General features: G+C 49.1%; 6 protein-coding genes across 6 annotated transcripts; 2 read left to right on the top strand and 4 right to left on the bottom strand.

Annotated features, from left to right (window-relative positions):
* Nucleotides 1–20: 20 nt before the first annotated feature.
* P174DRAFT_363968 (uncharacterized protein) lies at nucleotides 21–1,364 on the bottom strand (the record flags this gene model as incomplete). The annotated part of the gene is made up of 1 exon (XM_024821957.1): nucleotides 21–1,364. One exon carries the CDS (start codon nucleotides 1,362–1,364, stop codon nucleotides 21–23), a length of 1,344 nt encoding a protein of 447 aa, XP_024685876.1.
* A 393-nt stretch (nucleotides 1,365–1,757) lies between these two features.
* P174DRAFT_457965 (putative 3-hydroxyacyl-CoA dehydrogenase) lies at nucleotides 1,758–3,672 on the bottom strand (the record flags this gene model as incomplete). The annotated part of the gene is made up of 4 exons (XM_024829600.1): nucleotides 1,758–2,857; nucleotides 2,904–2,970; nucleotides 3,009–3,538; nucleotides 3,588–3,672. 4 exons carry the CDS (start codon nucleotides 3,670–3,672, stop codon nucleotides 1,758–1,760), a joined length of 1,782 nt encoding a protein of 593 aa, XP_024685875.1.
* A 4,732-nt stretch (nucleotides 3,673–8,404) lies between these two features.
* P174DRAFT_364334 (oxidase ustYa family protein) lies at nucleotides 8,405–9,126 on the top strand (the record flags this gene model as incomplete). Its single annotated transcript, XM_024821979.1, has 3 exons — nucleotides 8,405–8,531; nucleotides 8,590–8,745; nucleotides 8,846–9,126. Coding segments are annotated over 3 exons (564 nt in total), but the record flags the coding sequence as incomplete, so codon positions are not given.
* Nucleotides 9,127–10,396: 1,270 nt separating this feature from the next.
* P174DRAFT_385116 (putative cytochrome b5 reductase) lies at nucleotides 10,397–11,873 on the bottom strand (the record flags this gene model as incomplete). The annotated part of the gene is made up of 2 exons (XM_024823240.1): nucleotides 10,397–11,748; nucleotides 11,795–11,873. 2 exons carry the CDS (start codon nucleotides 11,871–11,873, stop codon nucleotides 10,412–10,414), a joined length of 1,416 nt encoding a protein of 471 aa, XP_024685873.1. The 3' UTR covers nucleotides 10,397–10,411.
* A 486-nt stretch (nucleotides 11,874–12,359) lies between these two features.
* P174DRAFT_366004 (cytochrome P450) lies at nucleotides 12,360–14,111 on the top strand (the record flags this gene model as incomplete). The annotated part of the gene is made up of 3 exons (XM_024822093.1): nucleotides 12,360–12,492; nucleotides 12,539–13,375; nucleotides 13,417–14,111. The coding sequence occupies 3 exons, from the start codon at nucleotides 12,360–12,362 to the stop codon at nucleotides 14,109–14,111; spliced, it is 1,665 nt and encodes a 554-aa protein (XP_024685872.1).
* P174DRAFT_501890 (Zn(II)2Cys6 transcription factor) lies at nucleotides 14,068–16,500 on the bottom strand. The gene is made up of 7 exons (XM_024831055.1): nucleotides 16,322–16,500; nucleotides 15,939–16,249; nucleotides 15,584–15,891; nucleotides 15,457–15,537; nucleotides 14,804–15,408; nucleotides 14,575–14,757; nucleotides 14,068–14,529 (listed from the first exon to the last, which is right to left on the bottom strand). The coding sequence occupies exons 1-7, from the start codon at nucleotides 16,465–16,467 to the stop codon at nucleotides 14,178–14,180; spliced, it is 1,986 nt and encodes a 661-aa protein (XP_024685871.1). The 5' UTR covers nucleotides 16,468–16,500; the 3' UTR covers nucleotides 14,068–14,177.
* Nucleotides 16,501–16,506: the final 6 nt, after the last annotated feature.

Raw genomic sequence — 16,506 nt, 5'->3', positions numbered from 1 at the left:
CATAAAGTGCTTCATCTATCTTAAGAATAGGGGAAATCTGGGTAATCGAGGGCTGGTGGCAGTTCCATGCACAACTCTATCCTCGAACACTCAAACTCCCGCCTCACAGAGGCTTCTTGTCTGATCCACTGCACCGCATCAAAACTATAACTCGATAGACATTCGGACTGAGAAATCGTTATCCTCGCTAGATGGGGATACTGCTCGCGAGCTGACTCTCGAGCGAGAAGACGGACAGCCTCAATTAAAGACGCATAGGGATCCCAGATAGTAAGCTCCACAATCGCGGAGGGAAACACTTGGTATACGAATCCCTCCATACTGCCGTGGCGGTTATGATGTGTCCAGACCTTATACAGCGCTTGCAGAGCGAAGCTATTGACTTTGAGGATCTCCAAGTGTGCAAAGTCGCGCAGCGTCGAAACGCCTTCTTCAAGGTTGTCATCGTCCCGGAACTCAATAACGGTTTCAAAGATGATCTCGCGGACAGAGCTCTGAACATGTTTCAGGGCGCGCCATCCATCTAAAGGCGACCACTCTTCGGAGTCTTCGTCGTATCCGTCCGAATCGACCCAATGCAATCGGAACTTCTCGAGATTCGGACACGCCTCTAAAACACACTTGAGAAAATACGGCGACGGCGCACCCTCACCGAGATCGAGGTGCCTCAGCTTCTCTAGGGTAGGTACTCCCGCTGCGCCGGGATAAAATGTCTCGATGGAGGGAAGAGAGAGATGCTCCAGGTTCGGTGACGCATGCAACAGCCCGCTAATCTTCCCGTACCCAATACCATAGTGGTCGCCACTGACATAGTAAAGCCAAATATCTAGCTTCTTCAACTTTGCAAAGACAAAGTCCTTTGGAAGCGAGGCAACCACGCTCATCATCCATTCCGGGTTCATGGGCAGCCTGAGGACCTCGATATTCGGACACGACGCGACTACAAGTTCTGCCGAAAGTAGTCGTCGTTCCACGCCGAGATAGTCGTGCCAGTCGGCCGGCAATGAGGGCAGTCCGAGCTTGGCGATGCAGCTCTCCACTAGCTGTTGATCTTCGTCGTTGAGGGTATCGTCTTGGCCTGGCTCATGAAAGTCCAGATTCGTCACGTAATTTGCGAGACCAGGACGAGCATCCAGTGTGCGGAGAAAAGAGAGAAGAGACGTCGCGGATTGGGAGGAATGGCGGTAGTAGGCGAACAGAAGCGGTTGGCAGACATCGCGGAGCCGACGACATGTGCGACTGAGTCTGGAGAGGTGCTTCTGACTCACGCTGTAGGGATATTTCCCACAGCGCAGGGGGCATAAATAGGAGCTGATCAGCGTGAGGAGCTCAACTGGGAGTGTAGCTAGGGAGGTGTTTGCCATGATGCTTGACGTGTTGCGTTTGCCGGGGACGGAATTGGGTCGAGTGAGAACTTATGTAGTCTCGCTAAACGTCTAATGGCAATTAGGGTAGACTGCAACCTGGTGGCTGAGTCGTGATATCCGTCATTGGAGGCTAGAGTTCCCGCCAGTAGAGCTATACTGGAACAAGCGTACTAAAAGCGGCTCTTTCGTATTTATTTATGCTCATCTAAGGCTCATAATATTGAACATGATTCGGGGTAATTTAGCCGAGGAGATCATCGTCATCTTGCATCAATTTGTGGATCGAATCATCTTGCTACTTAATATAAGCTTTAAGGAAGGCAAGCAAGCCAGGTACCTATAGTACAATTCTATTCTCTCAGACTATATTTACAAATGATATGACAAGGTCTATAGTAAAGCAATTCCAGTAAAAGCACGGCTCTCATCGGAATACAACTTGACCTTCTGCTTCCCATCCGCGTCCGTCCGGTAAACGCTGCCCCCAAGATCGGTCAAGTAGATATGCCCGTGTTCCAGATCCAACTTCAAACCGATTGCCTCGTTCAGATTCCGTGTGAGAATCTCATATCCCAGACGATCAGTCCGTTCGACCTCCGAGCCGGTTTCCTTCAGCGAGACCCGGTTCAACGAGTTTCCAAAAGGAAGCTCACCGCGATCGGTCCAGTACAATCTGCCAGACTCCTCGTCTACCTCCAGATCAATGGGTTCCGGCAGATCCTCCAAGAGACAGCGGATATCATCTCTAGTTGTGGCAGTCTGACCTTGGGGCATGTCAATACCAGCACAGAAGATCCTGCCCTTACCGCTCTTTGAAAATCCCTTCTGCGTCCAGTAGAACTTGCCAAACCGAGGGGAAACAGCAATGCCCACACACCACTTTGTGGCATCTTGCATGTCTTCTGGTTGTTGGTAATCGCCCGTTTGGACGATGACCTCAAGATCACCTCCGTCGTAGTTGCACCGGAATACGCGTAGTCCTTCCCGGTCAGAGAAGTACACCTTTTGAGCGGACTGATCCAGTGCTAGTTGTTTTGGGGTGTTGGTTTTCCCCGGTGCAACAAGCGTCTTGATGTCTGAGCCGTCAAGGCTGGCAGAGTAGACGGTCCCGTCGTCCTTGCCTGGTACACCCATGTTGGTCCAGAACATGCGTTTAGCAGTGAAATCAACAGACAAGCCGTCTGGCAGGGCTTGATCCTTGACAAGTACTCGTTGCAGCTTTCCGTCGGCCGAGAATTCGACAATCTGGCCTGCGGTGAAACCAGGGGTTGCTGCAGACAGACCGACATCGAGGGCGATGATCTTGGGTTGGACAGTGGTATTTGCCGAGGGCGATGCTGCAGGATAAAGACCACCGTTTGCACATTTGTTGCCGAGCTTACCCTTGTCGAGATAGTTCTCTTTGAGGAAGTCGACGGTCTTCTCCGGCGAGAGACCTCGCTCTGCAATGTAATGGCCTTCGATAAACGCGACGGTATCAAGGCCGACAGCTGTCCTATGTCAGACACGTCTGCGAGAAAGAAAGGGCATACGCACCATCCATTGTCTTGCAAGGCAAGACTCCTCCCTTGACAAACATCTCCTGCCACATTGAGTCAATCTCCTCTGGTAGCGAGACCCCTCCGCCAGGATCGTCAGCACCTCCCGCTTGACTGCCGCCCACAGACGATTGAAGATAAACCCCGTCGACTCCTTCCGAGCAACATACGGAACCGTCGCAGCCTCCTTGGACCGCTCAACCATAAACGGAAAGATCTCAGCCGCGGTGTGCCCATCCGTCATGAGCTCGACAATCATACACTGCGGCGGCATGTAGTAGTGCATATTCAGGATCCGGGCCTTCGTCGCCTCTCCCACCTTCTCAAGCATCTCCGACGACTTGTACGACGAGGAGTTCGACGCGAGGATACAGTCATCCGGCGCGAGGGCATCGAGCTCGGCAAACGTGCTGATCTTGAGCTGGATCTTCTCCGGCACGGCCTCGATGACCAGCCAGGCATTGTCCACGGCATCCTTGAGGCTGTCGGTTGCATCTACTCTGCCTGGCTCCTGGCCTGTGCTCTCGGCGTATGAGGCCACGTTATCCCTGACGTAGGCGAGGCAGTCTTCGCGCTGCTGGGGACTCGGATCGCGGACTTGGATATTGTACCCTGCTGAGGCCCAGACGCATGCTGCACAAGTTAGCTCGGTCTTGGACATTTCATACCATAGAAGACATACCAAGTCTACGACCGAGCACGCCTGCACCAAGAATGGCGACAGGGCGTTGGCGATAGTTCTTTGGGGGCTGCCACGTTGAATGCATTGTAAGCTGTGTATTTGCTAAGGTAAGTATGAGTGTTCAAATTCTATGAGAAGAGGGTGTACAGGAGTACCAAAGTCAAGCATTTATGTCCGGATCCAGCGGCCGCGAGGCATATCTCCCGGCATATCTTCCGACATGACGAATGACGACCACAGTTCACGAACGGCAAACCGGACGGTATCCATTCTGCACATTAAGAACTATCCGTAGCCGCGGGATCTGCACGCTCGAGACAATGCAGTCCCCATGACGCATTTCTGGAAGGACAATAATAGCAATACCCTTTTGCTACCAGTTGGACGATGCTGCAATATAACCTTCGCAATCCGATTGGCTACATTGCCGCGGTACTCGGCATGCCGATTATGCTGTCCATCGGGCCGGAAAGCTTGACGAAACAGACTGTCCGAATGACATCGTGGCGATGAGCCATATATTGCGTCTCCTCATCGTATCCACTCTGTGAATAGATCAAGTATTTTGCCGTTTCCCCGATGTTGTGGAAGTCGTCGAACAACTGAACGATGGAATACTCGCAGAGAATCTTAGGATCTATCTTCAGCCTCCGAATGTGTCAATGACCAGTACAGCTGGATGCCATACCGGTGTGCAAATGTTTATACTTTGATTTTCAATTCTGAAACTTCGAACGGAGCTAAACCGTAACTGGCAAGTCTATGGAATATCTACCTTCCGCACATTCTTATCTATCTATATAAAACTGTAACCTGCAATAATGACATACGCACATATGTATGGGACTTGTACAGGCCTGGAACTTCCAGGCAGGAAGGTTCCATGCAACTAGCTAATCCGCCAGCTCAGGTGCCTGGCAAATCTAGCAAACCATCAGCAGTTACTTTCCTCTTCGTATTCTGCCATCCTGGAAGGGAGGTGCTTACTATGGACTATGTAGGAGCTAAGTGTGCAGCACAAATGACTGCTTATTATTGTTATTAACCCATCCGAGAATGTAGGGATAGCTCCATAGTCGAAAATCTTGGTGACATACAGATGATGCGCCATGTGTCTCAAATTATCCTACACTACCAATTATTTACAACCATGAATAGGTATATGTATAGATATATCTTGTGTACAGGGGTTTAAATCCCGGACCCAGAGTCCTGTATACAGTAGCTATGCTTATACATTGAATTAAGCATGTAGCTTAAATGGAGATGGAAGATCATCCAAGATTCAATATCCAGAACGGTAATCTTCTGTTAATCATTTTGACCTGCAGCAAATGACTGTCTGGGTGTAGCAAATGAGACTTGGGAAAAGTAGGTAGATGCCTATCAAAGAGTGGGTTGATCTGTGGTTGTCCCACATATCAACGTTTTGAAAAAGTCTCAACGATAGGGCAAAAGTCAAGGAACAGAGTTATTTAGGGAGGGAATCAATGGATCCACCCTACCCTTCTCTTGAGGATCACAAGATTCATTATTTTATAGATGGCGTGGCTGGGTTACGCCTAAGACCCTACTTGCATACAGCATACTATTGATCACCAGGATCATTAATCCACTTGTGCTGCTCTCCACTACCTAGTTCATTAGGCACAGAAGGATTCTAATAAATTATCTACCCCCGGGGTTATAGGGGGCGGGTGGTGTTTGGGCAACTCAAGTACACAGGTGCAGCACATCTATAGAATAGCCCACCCATTATCCTAGTGAAGCTAGTTTTCTGTACTCCGTAGACCCACTAAGTAATCGCCAGCACAGTACCAACCCCCAACAAATGGTTTAACTATTGAATTTCTTTTTCTCTTAGATTGATAATATAAGTAAAGTGCTGAGGGAGTAATAAGTTGCCAGGTTCAGATTTGCACTACTGTGGTAGAATGGCTTCATTCTCGGAGACCCTGCTCAACGACTTCTACAGGGGTGTGGGACAACTAGAGAACAATTCCAGGATATAAGTTGCTCAAGTTGTGCAATCTCTCGGCGGATGAGATGAGAACCGTCCACTGAATGGCGATATTAGTGTATTTGGTGTATTTCGGACCATGCTTCTCATACCTTATAATTTACTTCTGTATATAGGTGCTTTTCTCGGATAATGGTGCAGTGAAAAACCTTTCCAGCCCACTAGGGCAATAGCTTCTCGTTACTTGATTTACTGGGCTCTGATCCATGCAATGACCAGATTCCCAAAGCTAGATCCAAGACCATGAGGTGCATATGATAGGCAGCTGCAGCATGCAGTTTGAATGCAGTAGCAATAATAACCGTAAATCTGGTTAGAAATTGTCATCGTGCTTCTATAAACTGAATACCTAGCCCATCCATTTGGGTTTTCAGGGTCATCAATCCAGAGTAAAGGATAGTTAACCAGGTGTTGAAGGTTGAACTGTCTGGTGTAGGCAGCGTACACAGATACAATATGGAACCATCTCTTTTCGTATCTATCCTACTGTGGTAATTAAGGACATCTGAAAAACATAACTCGACACGTGGTCGGTCAATCTTCTCATTAAGGACACTAAAGTATTACTGTCTACAACAGATAACCAGATTGAAGATCAAACAATGAGCCTTTGCATTCGCATAACAGTACAGGGAAACCTAAATTAATAGGGAAAACCTATACTAAGGCAAAAAGGTAATTGCTGAAGAGTCCAAATATTTGTAAACAGGCACGACAAGTAGCACCTGAGTAGAAATATTAGCAGGGCCCTACAACAGCTGTGATATGGATCTCGGCCCATACAGTGGTGAAGGCATGTTGTATGCGGGGTTTCTTATTTTTGGTTGAATTACTGTAGTGAAAGTATTTAACCACTTCTGTTTTTTAATAGTAGGAATGATCACTCACACTCCACTACCCATATCCCATCCCAGTCAGTATGCTCTTCTGGTAGTTACCTATAGATAAAGGAATGATCACTTACAATCTATCCATGTCCCATCCAGTCAGTGCTGCCTTCTGGTAGTCACCTGCAGATATAGGAATAATTACTTACAGACTATCCATATCCGATCTCAGTCAGTGCTGCCTTCTGGTAGTCACCTGCAGATATAGGAATAATTACTTACAGGCTGTCCATATCCCATCTCAGTCAGTTCTGCCTTCTGGTAGTCACCTATTGATATAGGAATGATCACTTACATACTATCCATATCCCATCTCAGTCAGTATGCTGTCTTCTAGTAGTCACTTGTTGATATAGGAATGATCACTTACATCCTATCCCTGTCCCATCTCAGTCAGTATGTTCTTCTGGTAGTCACCTATTGATATAGAAATGATCACTTACAACCTGTCCATATTGCATATTAGTCAATATACTGTCTTCCAGAGGCTGCTTATAGTTATAATGCTGTTCATTCTCATACCTGGGCTCCATCCACTTGTTCATTGGCCTCCTTCATTGGCGTTGCCACCACGAATGTAGCGAATATGACTGCAGAAAGGATAGTAAGAACCTTCATATTGCAAATATTCCTGGGTCTCGAAAGCGTTTGAAAGGGTGTATAATAACTAAGATGTTAATATGGTCATGCGACCCTCAGCCGTGGTAGTAGTACAAGGGATAGAAAATAATGTATGCACTCCCCCTTTAACCAACCATATCAATATAGCAATGGCAGGGATATGTACTGCCATGTTGTCTGTATCCCCTTTAGTAGCATATGATCCTGGCCTGTATGCATAGCTAGAACTGATTATCTACACCGCTTGTGATCTACATTTTGCGACGAGCTTTACATCCAGTAATGATACAATCAAATACTACGCGCTATTCTCTGTAGCATACCATGTAAAGAGTTGAAATAGTGAACTGGGATAAAGGGGTTGTTGTGTTTTCTGCTGTGCCTCCTAGCTGAAGTATATCAATCAATCAACCATTCAAGATTCTATTAACCTGTTGGAGCCTGTCTATAGAGGGGACTAGATATGCATGCACTTCGCTCAATGAAGCAGGAATCTAGTATCCCTACGCCTGAATCCCATATAACCCACAATGCAGAAAAGCGTAGGAAATACTGAAAAGAACGTAGGAATCACAACAGAAATAGCCTGCCACTGGGCTACATATCTCCCTGCGTCATCCTGTGCATTATATGCCTATCCCACTCCATTCCACGTAGTCATTCCTTCTCACGCGTTTCCGCACCTAGAAAGACCCCTTCTAGGCAGCAGCTCGTTCTATCTAACCATCGTCTTCCACATCTATTCCAGATCCTCAGAGGAGGCTTGACGTTTCTGGCCTTGCTGCGTGCCCATAGTAGGTGAAGTATAGGCAAGGGGTCAATAGTGGAATTCTACCCCTCAGTACCAACCCTTTGCCATTCTTTCTATAGGAGCAGTTATGAAAATAACTAACTATTATTCTGCCCTCTATCTTACATTATAGTATTACTGGCCTATAGTTGGGGATATATTTGTTAAGTCATTAGAGAATCTTAAACTTGCCTTTCAGTTCATTAATACCTCCGAATATGACCTCCAGTGAGCTGGATGAAGAGCTGTGGAGTGAGGATGAGATGCCTCTTGTGAAATCTGAAGCTGTCCACCGAAAGATCCAAGGATATAAAGTCCAGTTAAAACGCCTTTGGGTAATAATTATTGTGCTGTTGACTATAGTCACTGCTCTCTCAATAAGTCTGATTGCCAGGCTCATTGCTATAAGACACAACAAGCAATATTGGATACCTAATGAGATATACTGTAGGTTGCCAACACCTATAATGTTAACTTATTACTATGCTAATGCCAAAAAGCACCAGTACAGGATCTGGTACAATATGAGACTCGTGTCTTTGACTCTGGTTTTGGAAAACACACTACCAAATATATGGGCCCACCTGATGAGGAGAACAACAAGCATTGGGAAGACCTTTACCAGGGTAAGGCTAGCTGCCTATTTAGTTCTTCACTCACGGAACACTGATTGTGCTGCTATAGCTGGAATAAGCATGATTCCTATAGATAAGGCGGCAAAGCTTCCTGTTAAGACATACCCAATTCCTGAAAGACCCGGGTATTATGTTATTGGAATTGATGTTTTCCATCAGCTACACTGCTTGGTAGGCTTCAATTTCGAGAGAATATTATATATGGGTCTAACAATATCAAAAGAATCAACTCCGCTTGCGAGTATGGGGCGCCAACACCACCCATGCGTTACACGAACACAGTAATAACAAGGGTGAAGACAAAGATAGAAATGAGGATAAAGATAAAGATGGACTGCAGAATATGGACCATCTGGACCACTGTATTGATTCAATACGGCAGAGCTTGATGTGCTCCTCAGACATTTCCACGATTGTGTGGGTATGGGACTCTGCAAGTCACAAAGCAAGGCCCCATGCGAACGTCACTCATACCTGTCGGGATTTTGAGGCAATTAGACAATGGTCTTTGGAGCATCGTGCACCGGTATGGAATCGGTCTATATTCGTTCCGGATCCGTTGCGTCAAGACTCCGCGCAATACTAATATTCGAATTGGTGATTTGAATGAAAAATATCCAAAAGGAGACAAGACCGTGTGAGTGGAGATGAAGAGAGGTCATATAATGAGCCTGGACTTGACTTTGATGACTACAAATCTGATTGATTTACCTTACGGACACTCTGGACGGTTCTTGGTAGGACAAGACCACCTCATTCATGATAGGTTCCAGAATATGTTACAGACCTATATCGCAATTGAGACGAACCAGCCCATGGCGATTTTGGAATCGTTTCCCGGTCCAGGCCTGCACTCACGACTGCCAACAGATGCGGGTGACCGGAGGTGTAAGATTCGTCTGGACAATCTCACAATGGCTGGCACGCTTGAAACCCGCACATGGAAGTCCCTCAAAGCATTCTGATCTTCCGCAGCATCCAACAGCCCTTAGCACCTTTCTCTTTGCACCGCTCTTCCTAAGAGGATGACCGACGTGATCTTCCGGGAGGGATCCCTGGTAGGTTCATGGGGATATATTGGCCTGATAGATACGTTTTATTGAATTATATTACTGCTTGCCTGATTTGGAAGCATACGAACTGACCTAGCACTGCCACTCTTGGCCGAATATTCGATAGCATTCGTTCATTTGAATACCCCAAATCTGACCCCTATCAAAGGCATAAATAGGAGATAGATAGTCATTCGTTTAGAAGAATCGGACCTTCATTAATTTTCAACTGGCCATACAGATTACTAGTGATTCGGGAACTTTACTAGTGCTAGTGAATTCAACACGTTTGTACGTGGGGATATAGGTTATGTAAAATAGTTTGCATTATAAAATAGCCAGTACCATGCAATATAGCAGCCCATAACAGGAGCTTTTGGAAACCTTTACAAAAGTGGATTAGCATGTTTCATATAAGGGTACCTGAAAGTATTTATACGTATAAACATTTGCGCCGGTATTGCATCCAGCTGTATTATTGGGAATAGTATATGTTGTGTCCCTGTTGACCCTAGTGTGCTATCATCCTTACTAGCTAGAGATGGCCGTCTGGACACCTTTTTGGCTGAGTGGTTTTATGTAATGCCAGCATATGGCCGTCCGTATTCGGACTTTCTTTTCATTGCTCTTTCAATAACGAAGGAATGAATGAATTTCAACTCTGACCACCCACAACATGTAGATGTGGTCCCACGGACTTGGTTATCATATTAGAGTAAAGCTGAACGTTGCACTGTAAATAATGACCAAGTTCTGATGCTGCAAAAGACAAACTATCTATCCCTGTTATACACATGCAGACAGCGACCAACGAATAAACTAAAAACAAAAGATTTGATCCGTCATTTTGCCCATAGCGCCCGGCGCCTCGAAGCCCAGCGAGACAAGCCCCTTCTTCGCAGCATTGATCATTCCCGGCGGCCCACACAGGAAGATCTTCGTATCAGCCGCCGGCTTAGGCAACCTGGCCGCCATCACCTCTGGCGTCACATACCCCTTGCCATACTTCCAACTCTCCGGCGCAACGTCGAGCATATAGTACAACTTAAACTGCTTGGGGTACCTGCGCGCAAACGCCTCCAGCTCCTCACGCAGCAGAATATCCGCCTCGCTGCGGTTGGCATACACCAAGCTAATCTCGGTCATATCTTTGTCGTCTTCGCAGATCGCCCGGATGAGCTGGTACATGGGCGTGATGCCCGTGCCGCCGGCAATCATGCCGATTTCTTTGCACAGGTTGCGCTTGTACTTCATTGCGCCTTTGGGGCCGCGGAAGTGCACTTTCTCGCCAACTTGCAGGTTGGCGAGGTACTGGCCTGTTAGCAGGCCGTCGGGGTAGCACTTGATGACGAGCTCCAGGTAGCCGCGGTCGAGGTTGTTAGAGGTTGGGGTGTAGGATCGAGAGACGGTTTGCCCGTTGACGGTGGCTTTTATGGCGACGTGCTGGCCGACTGGGAGGCCGACGATATCTGTTGAAGATGGCAGCTGAAAGACGAATCGGTAGACGTTGGGCGCTAAGAGATCTTTCTGCACGAGAGGGAGCGTCTTGTAGTCTTTGGGATTGAGGAAGCCGGGGATGCTGTGAGGATCTGCCTTGGGGCTTGGCTTGCTCTTGATACGAAGCGGGTATCGAGTGAAGCCAGAGTCGATCTGCGTCAGTTTCGACACTTGCATCCCCACGACGCCGGTAATGACGGCGGAGAGTAGGGCTGCGGCTGCGAATCCATTGGCGAAGCCACCGTGTGGTAGGCGCACGCCAGTCATGGACGACGGCAACAGGCGATGCAGACTGGGCAGATGGGCTTGTATGTGTTGAAGAGCGTGTGGGAGCTGCGAAGATCCACGCCGGGAAGAGACGTAGTATATCAAGCTCAGCAAACCAGCCACTGAGCCGGCGGCAGCAACTTTGCGAAGCCCAGGCGAGGTGCTGTCCTTTACTACTGGAAGGGAGGCCGGTTGGATAACACGCACAGCGGACTTGCGAACAAACTGTGTTGCATCTTTCAACGTGCCCACCAGATAGGTCAGCATGATTTCGTCCGCATCCTCCGAGTGTCCAACATCTTCGTACGCAGCGGTCGCATCAGTACCGGCAACATCCAGCAGCACATCTGCGCCGCCTGGATGATCCCGAATGTATTTGGTGAGATCGTAAACTAGGCAAGTTAGCACTGCTGAAAGACCAGACAGAGCTGGACGTACCTTTGCCGTGAATGATAACCCAGAGGTCATCACGGGTCTTATGGCCTGCGACGTCTGCGACTGTATATTCAGCCATCATGGATGTCTGCAATAATTGGGAGAAGACTCTTTCGTTTTCAAGTACTCAATACGTCCATAAAAGGGCTGGGAGGAATGATCTAGTCGCGTGCATTATATTGCATGTCTCGGGACTTTGCCTCATCCTCTTCGGCAACGGCTATTCGGCTGGAAATTACTTTGTTCTCTTTATCTTACTTTTAATTCTCTCCTATTCATCCTATTGGCCATCGACAGAGAACGTGGCTGTCATTGTCATCGGGAAATTAAGGCAAAGCAGATCAGTGGAGCAGATCTGATAAATACCGAGGTAATATAGCCAATCGGAATGTCAGTTCTATAAATGCGTCCGCGGCATGCCGGCCAAGTATACAGACACTGTCTATGCTATCCGTGAGTAATTTTATGCCTGGCTGTCAACTACTTGTATATAAGCTGTCAGCAGGATCAGGGACACATCGCTACGCCTCCTGTCAGTGAACGGCCAAACTTAAGGAGAGCAACCAAAATGGCATCACAGCAATTTTACCTTCTGGGTGAATCTATCTCATCGGCGAGGACAATCTCGCTTGACGGCATCCATGATCTTGAGGGCTTGCGAAACCTGATTGCATCTCATTTTGCCATTATCGAGCCTAGTGGTAAGTTTGACTCCAATGTTTTGATGAACAGCACTGACTCTCCTAGGAATCGAATTCTCCGGACAAGACATATCCCTCACCGATCTCAACGAGATCACCTCATCCACAACTCCCGTCGCCATCACCATCGATGGCCATGCTGTCCGGGACGCCCCCTCTCCCAACGGCCTCCCCTTCTTCGGCAACTTCTTCCAGATCTTCCCAGACCACCTGGGCAACCACCAGCGTCTCTTCGAGCAGTACGGCCCCCTGATCAAGACCAATACTCTCGGTCGCACAGTCTACCAGACAAACGACCCCGTCCTCTCCGCCATCGTCCTCAACGAATCCGACTTCTTCACCAAGAAAATCAACGAGGCGCACCCGCTCTACTCGCTGAAGACCCCCTCCGCGGGCGTGTTCCTAGGCGACACAGATACCCCCGAATGGCGGGTTGCGCACAAGTTCCTCCCGCCTGCATTAGGTCCCAAGGCCGTGCGGCACTACGCGCCTACCATGCAGAAGACCGTTGAGGATGCATGCACCATATTCGATCAGCTAGACGCGCAGGGCGAGGCCTGGAACGTGTACCAGTACATGCTGAAGCTGGGGTCTCAGGCTGTGGGCAAATTGACTCTGGGCCTGGACTTTGAGCACTTCTCTTCGGCGGATGCGCCAATCCACGAGATGGTGCACTTGATCGCGGAGGTGCTCTCGCTGAACAAGAAGGTCACGTCCAAGGGCGACTGGTACGCCAGTTTGCCGTTTGGGGACCCCAAGCGCCTGAAGGACACTAAGGCGCGTATCGAGCAGCTCGTCGAGGAGTCGGTGCAGAAGGCGCAACGGGGAGGCGTTGAGGATCTCCCCTTGCAGGATGCGGCCCTTCGAGCAGCGAACATGGTTGGTGAGTATAGTACACCCGGCCCCAGCGAGTGCTGCTAACAGCAATAGACTATGCCATCCGCGCAACAGACAACAAAGGCGAGAAACTGCCCAAGTCTAGCCTCGTCTGGGCCCTGGTCGTAGCCACCGGTGCCGGCTTCACGACGACCAGCTCCCTCCTCTCCTGGCTCATCTACGGCCTGGTCACCTACCCCGGCATGCAAGACCGTCTGCTCCAGGAACTTGTTGATCATGGCTTCGACGACAACACAGAGATCACAGCCGACTTCACCGATAAACTCACCTTCCTAGACAAGTACATCAAGGAAACACAGCGCCGGCACAACCCCTCCTTCCAACCCGGCCGCACCGCCAAGCTTGACCTGATCCTACCAGGCGGGTACAAAATCCCCCAAGACGCAGTGGTCATCCCCGCCCTGCACCACATCCACAATAACCCTGCCATCTGGGATAACCCCGCGCGCTTCAACCCAGACCGGTGGGACACGGACGAGGTGAAGCAGCGGCACAAGGCGGCGTATATCCCCTTTGCGATGGGGCCGCGCATGTGCATCGGGTTCAATTTCGCGCTGCAGGAGATCAAGGTCTTCCTGCCCAAGTTGATCTATCGGTATAAGTTTACGCGGGAGGGCGATGGTCCAATTGAGTATGATCCGATGTTTCAGTTGATTAGACCGAATAATCTGTATGTGAGGGCCGAGAGGAGGGTCAAGTGGCCTCACAAGTCGGATGCGTAGCATTTGTATGTAGCTGGGATTGTAATATAACAATATAGACTATAGACTTCTATAACAATAGGCAGATCACATATTACTGAGCGGCTCCCAGAAATTGAAAAACGAGGCCTCGTCCATCAACCCGTCGAGGAAATCACCGCTGAGCAGCGTCTCCATTGTGGGTTCGCCTGGCAGAGACGCCGGCGTCTCGACCACGACCGGTCCCTGCCCAGCTGGCTTACTCGCCGTAGATGAAAGATGGCGGATCGCCTCGGAGAATATACCCCGGTAATACGACGCGGCCGTGTGCACATCCTGCATGACCTTGAGGATCAACATGCAGAAGTCGAGTTTGTTGAGACTGAGCTGCCGCGTGAGAGGATCGTCCGACTTGCAGTTGAGTAGGTGGATGTGCATGGCGGGGACGAGGAGGGGAGGTCTGATTTCCGTTAGAGACAAATCGACAAGTAAAAAGGAAACTTACGTCATTGGGCCAGCGAAGTTGAGGAGCTTCTCGCGGGCTAAAGCGTCGAGGATGGTATTTGTCTGTAGTGCAGCAGCGTCTACTTTGGCGCGTATTGCCGACTGATATGTTGTCTGATTGATAGAAGGCACGCCTTCCGGAAGGCGTTTTGTGAAAGGGCGATAGAAAGTAATCAGGAACGCTCTGCTTAAGTCAGTTTGAGAGGAACGAGTATGACAGGGCGACATACTGATAATGTAACTGCAAGTGGTAAACGGCAAACCGTGCCCACTCGCTCTGCTCGGTGCCACAGTCGTGCGGAATCTCAAGAGTCAGAAGCTCGGCCTCTATGGCTTCAACTTGTTCAATGGTAGGGTTCGGTCTTTTCGGCTGATAGCTGAGGGTCAGAGCATCCCCCAGTATCTTCGACAGCCGCAGCAGGAGAATCCAATACTCGCTCAACTGGGCCAGGTCCTCCGGGATGAACAGACTTGCCACCGATGGCGACACCTCAGACAAATCACTCAGAACATCGGCTGTTGATGGCATCGGAAGGTCACAATCGAGCAGGTTGATCCTCAACGGACGTCCGAGGGTGAGACTCAACCACCGGTCTCGGAAGAAACATGACCACCATAAACGCCGCCATAAAGCTCGTCGACGCCCCGTGATGGATGGATTAAATTTGACTGCGTCAGGATCGCGGTGAAGACCCATGATCTGGCCGAGGTTGATTGCAATGCCTGTCCAGTACCAGGGCTGAGCGTGGTTGTTCATCTCCGAGTGCCAGAATCCGAGCAGCAGGGCAGATTGCATCTGCGTGATTTTATCATCACCCCCATTGTTATACATACACTGTCATAATCGTAAGCATTTGAACCTGATAGTCTTATGGGAGAGTACCTTTGCACGGGAGTACATGGCTTCCTTCATCTCTTTCCGGGAAGAGTATCCTGCGGCTGTGCAAGTTTCCACAGGAATAAACTGATCAGTTAGTAAAATGATGCGGCTCCAGTGACGAGGTACTGACATTAACTGCCACGAAGAAAATGCTCCACAAGAGTAGCAGATTCCATTCGGCTGGTCGGTCATGCTGCTGCTCAAACTTCAATACCTGCGCAGCATCCACCACCGGGAGAATAGGATGCACGTGGTGGAAATGAGCACGGAGAAGCTCTCGACATATATCACTGGATGGCAATGCCAAGCACCCTTTAAACTTCAGATACTCGACGTCTTGAGCGGTTAGACTAGGATGCGACGATGGCCGGAAGACATGTCTGGGGACAGCTTGTGTGGCGAAAACATCCAAAACCGCAGAAAATCCCAAAGATTCGCCTACTACAGTTAGCTATTTTCGAATACATTCTGTCATGAAAGCAGACCAGTGTATATAGGCATATCATTTGCTTCGGCATCCCGAGGCGCCAGCGAAGCCGTCGCGAAGTCAGCGGCACTTCGTTCTTCGTCTTCGATCCGGCTTTGCTCGGAATACGGTGTCGTCGTCCCTGTCGCGGCTGTTGGCTCCGAAACAGCTCGTCCGGACTGAGACACGTTTCTGGGGATATTCGAAACGGTGCTGCCACCGACCGTCTCACCCGATACGACTTGGGGTGCTCCGTTGTTATGCCTCGGGCTGGACCTCGGATGAGGCACCGCGCGGATCTCGCGCAAGGGTTGATTCCTTGTCTGTTGACTGTAACAATCAGGAATAGTTCTTGTTATGTGCTGTATTTTTTTAGATGTATCTCGATAAGGATTTACCTACGTCCCTCGTCGTTGCGCCACTGTGCACTCCATCCCATCTTGGGAACAATTGATGCACGGAATGCCGGTTACAGTAACGGTGCACCGGACTTTGCGTCGACGACATGCTTGGCATGCAACTGCAGAACGATTACGACGGCCGGACATGTTCGAAGAGCATATAGCCCGTAGATGAGGCCCAGGGGC

This window comes from Aspergillus novofumigatus (assembly GCF_002847465.1).
Source record: "Aspergillus novofumigatus IBT 16806 chromosome Unknown P174scaffold_2, whole genome shotgun sequence".
Taxonomy (NCBI): Eukaryota; Fungi; Ascomycota; class Eurotiomycetes; order Eurotiales; family Aspergillaceae; genus Aspergillus; species Aspergillus novofumigatus.
The sequence above is the reverse complement of the archived record's forward strand: the minus strand, read 5'-3'. Positions and strand labels throughout refer to the sequence as shown.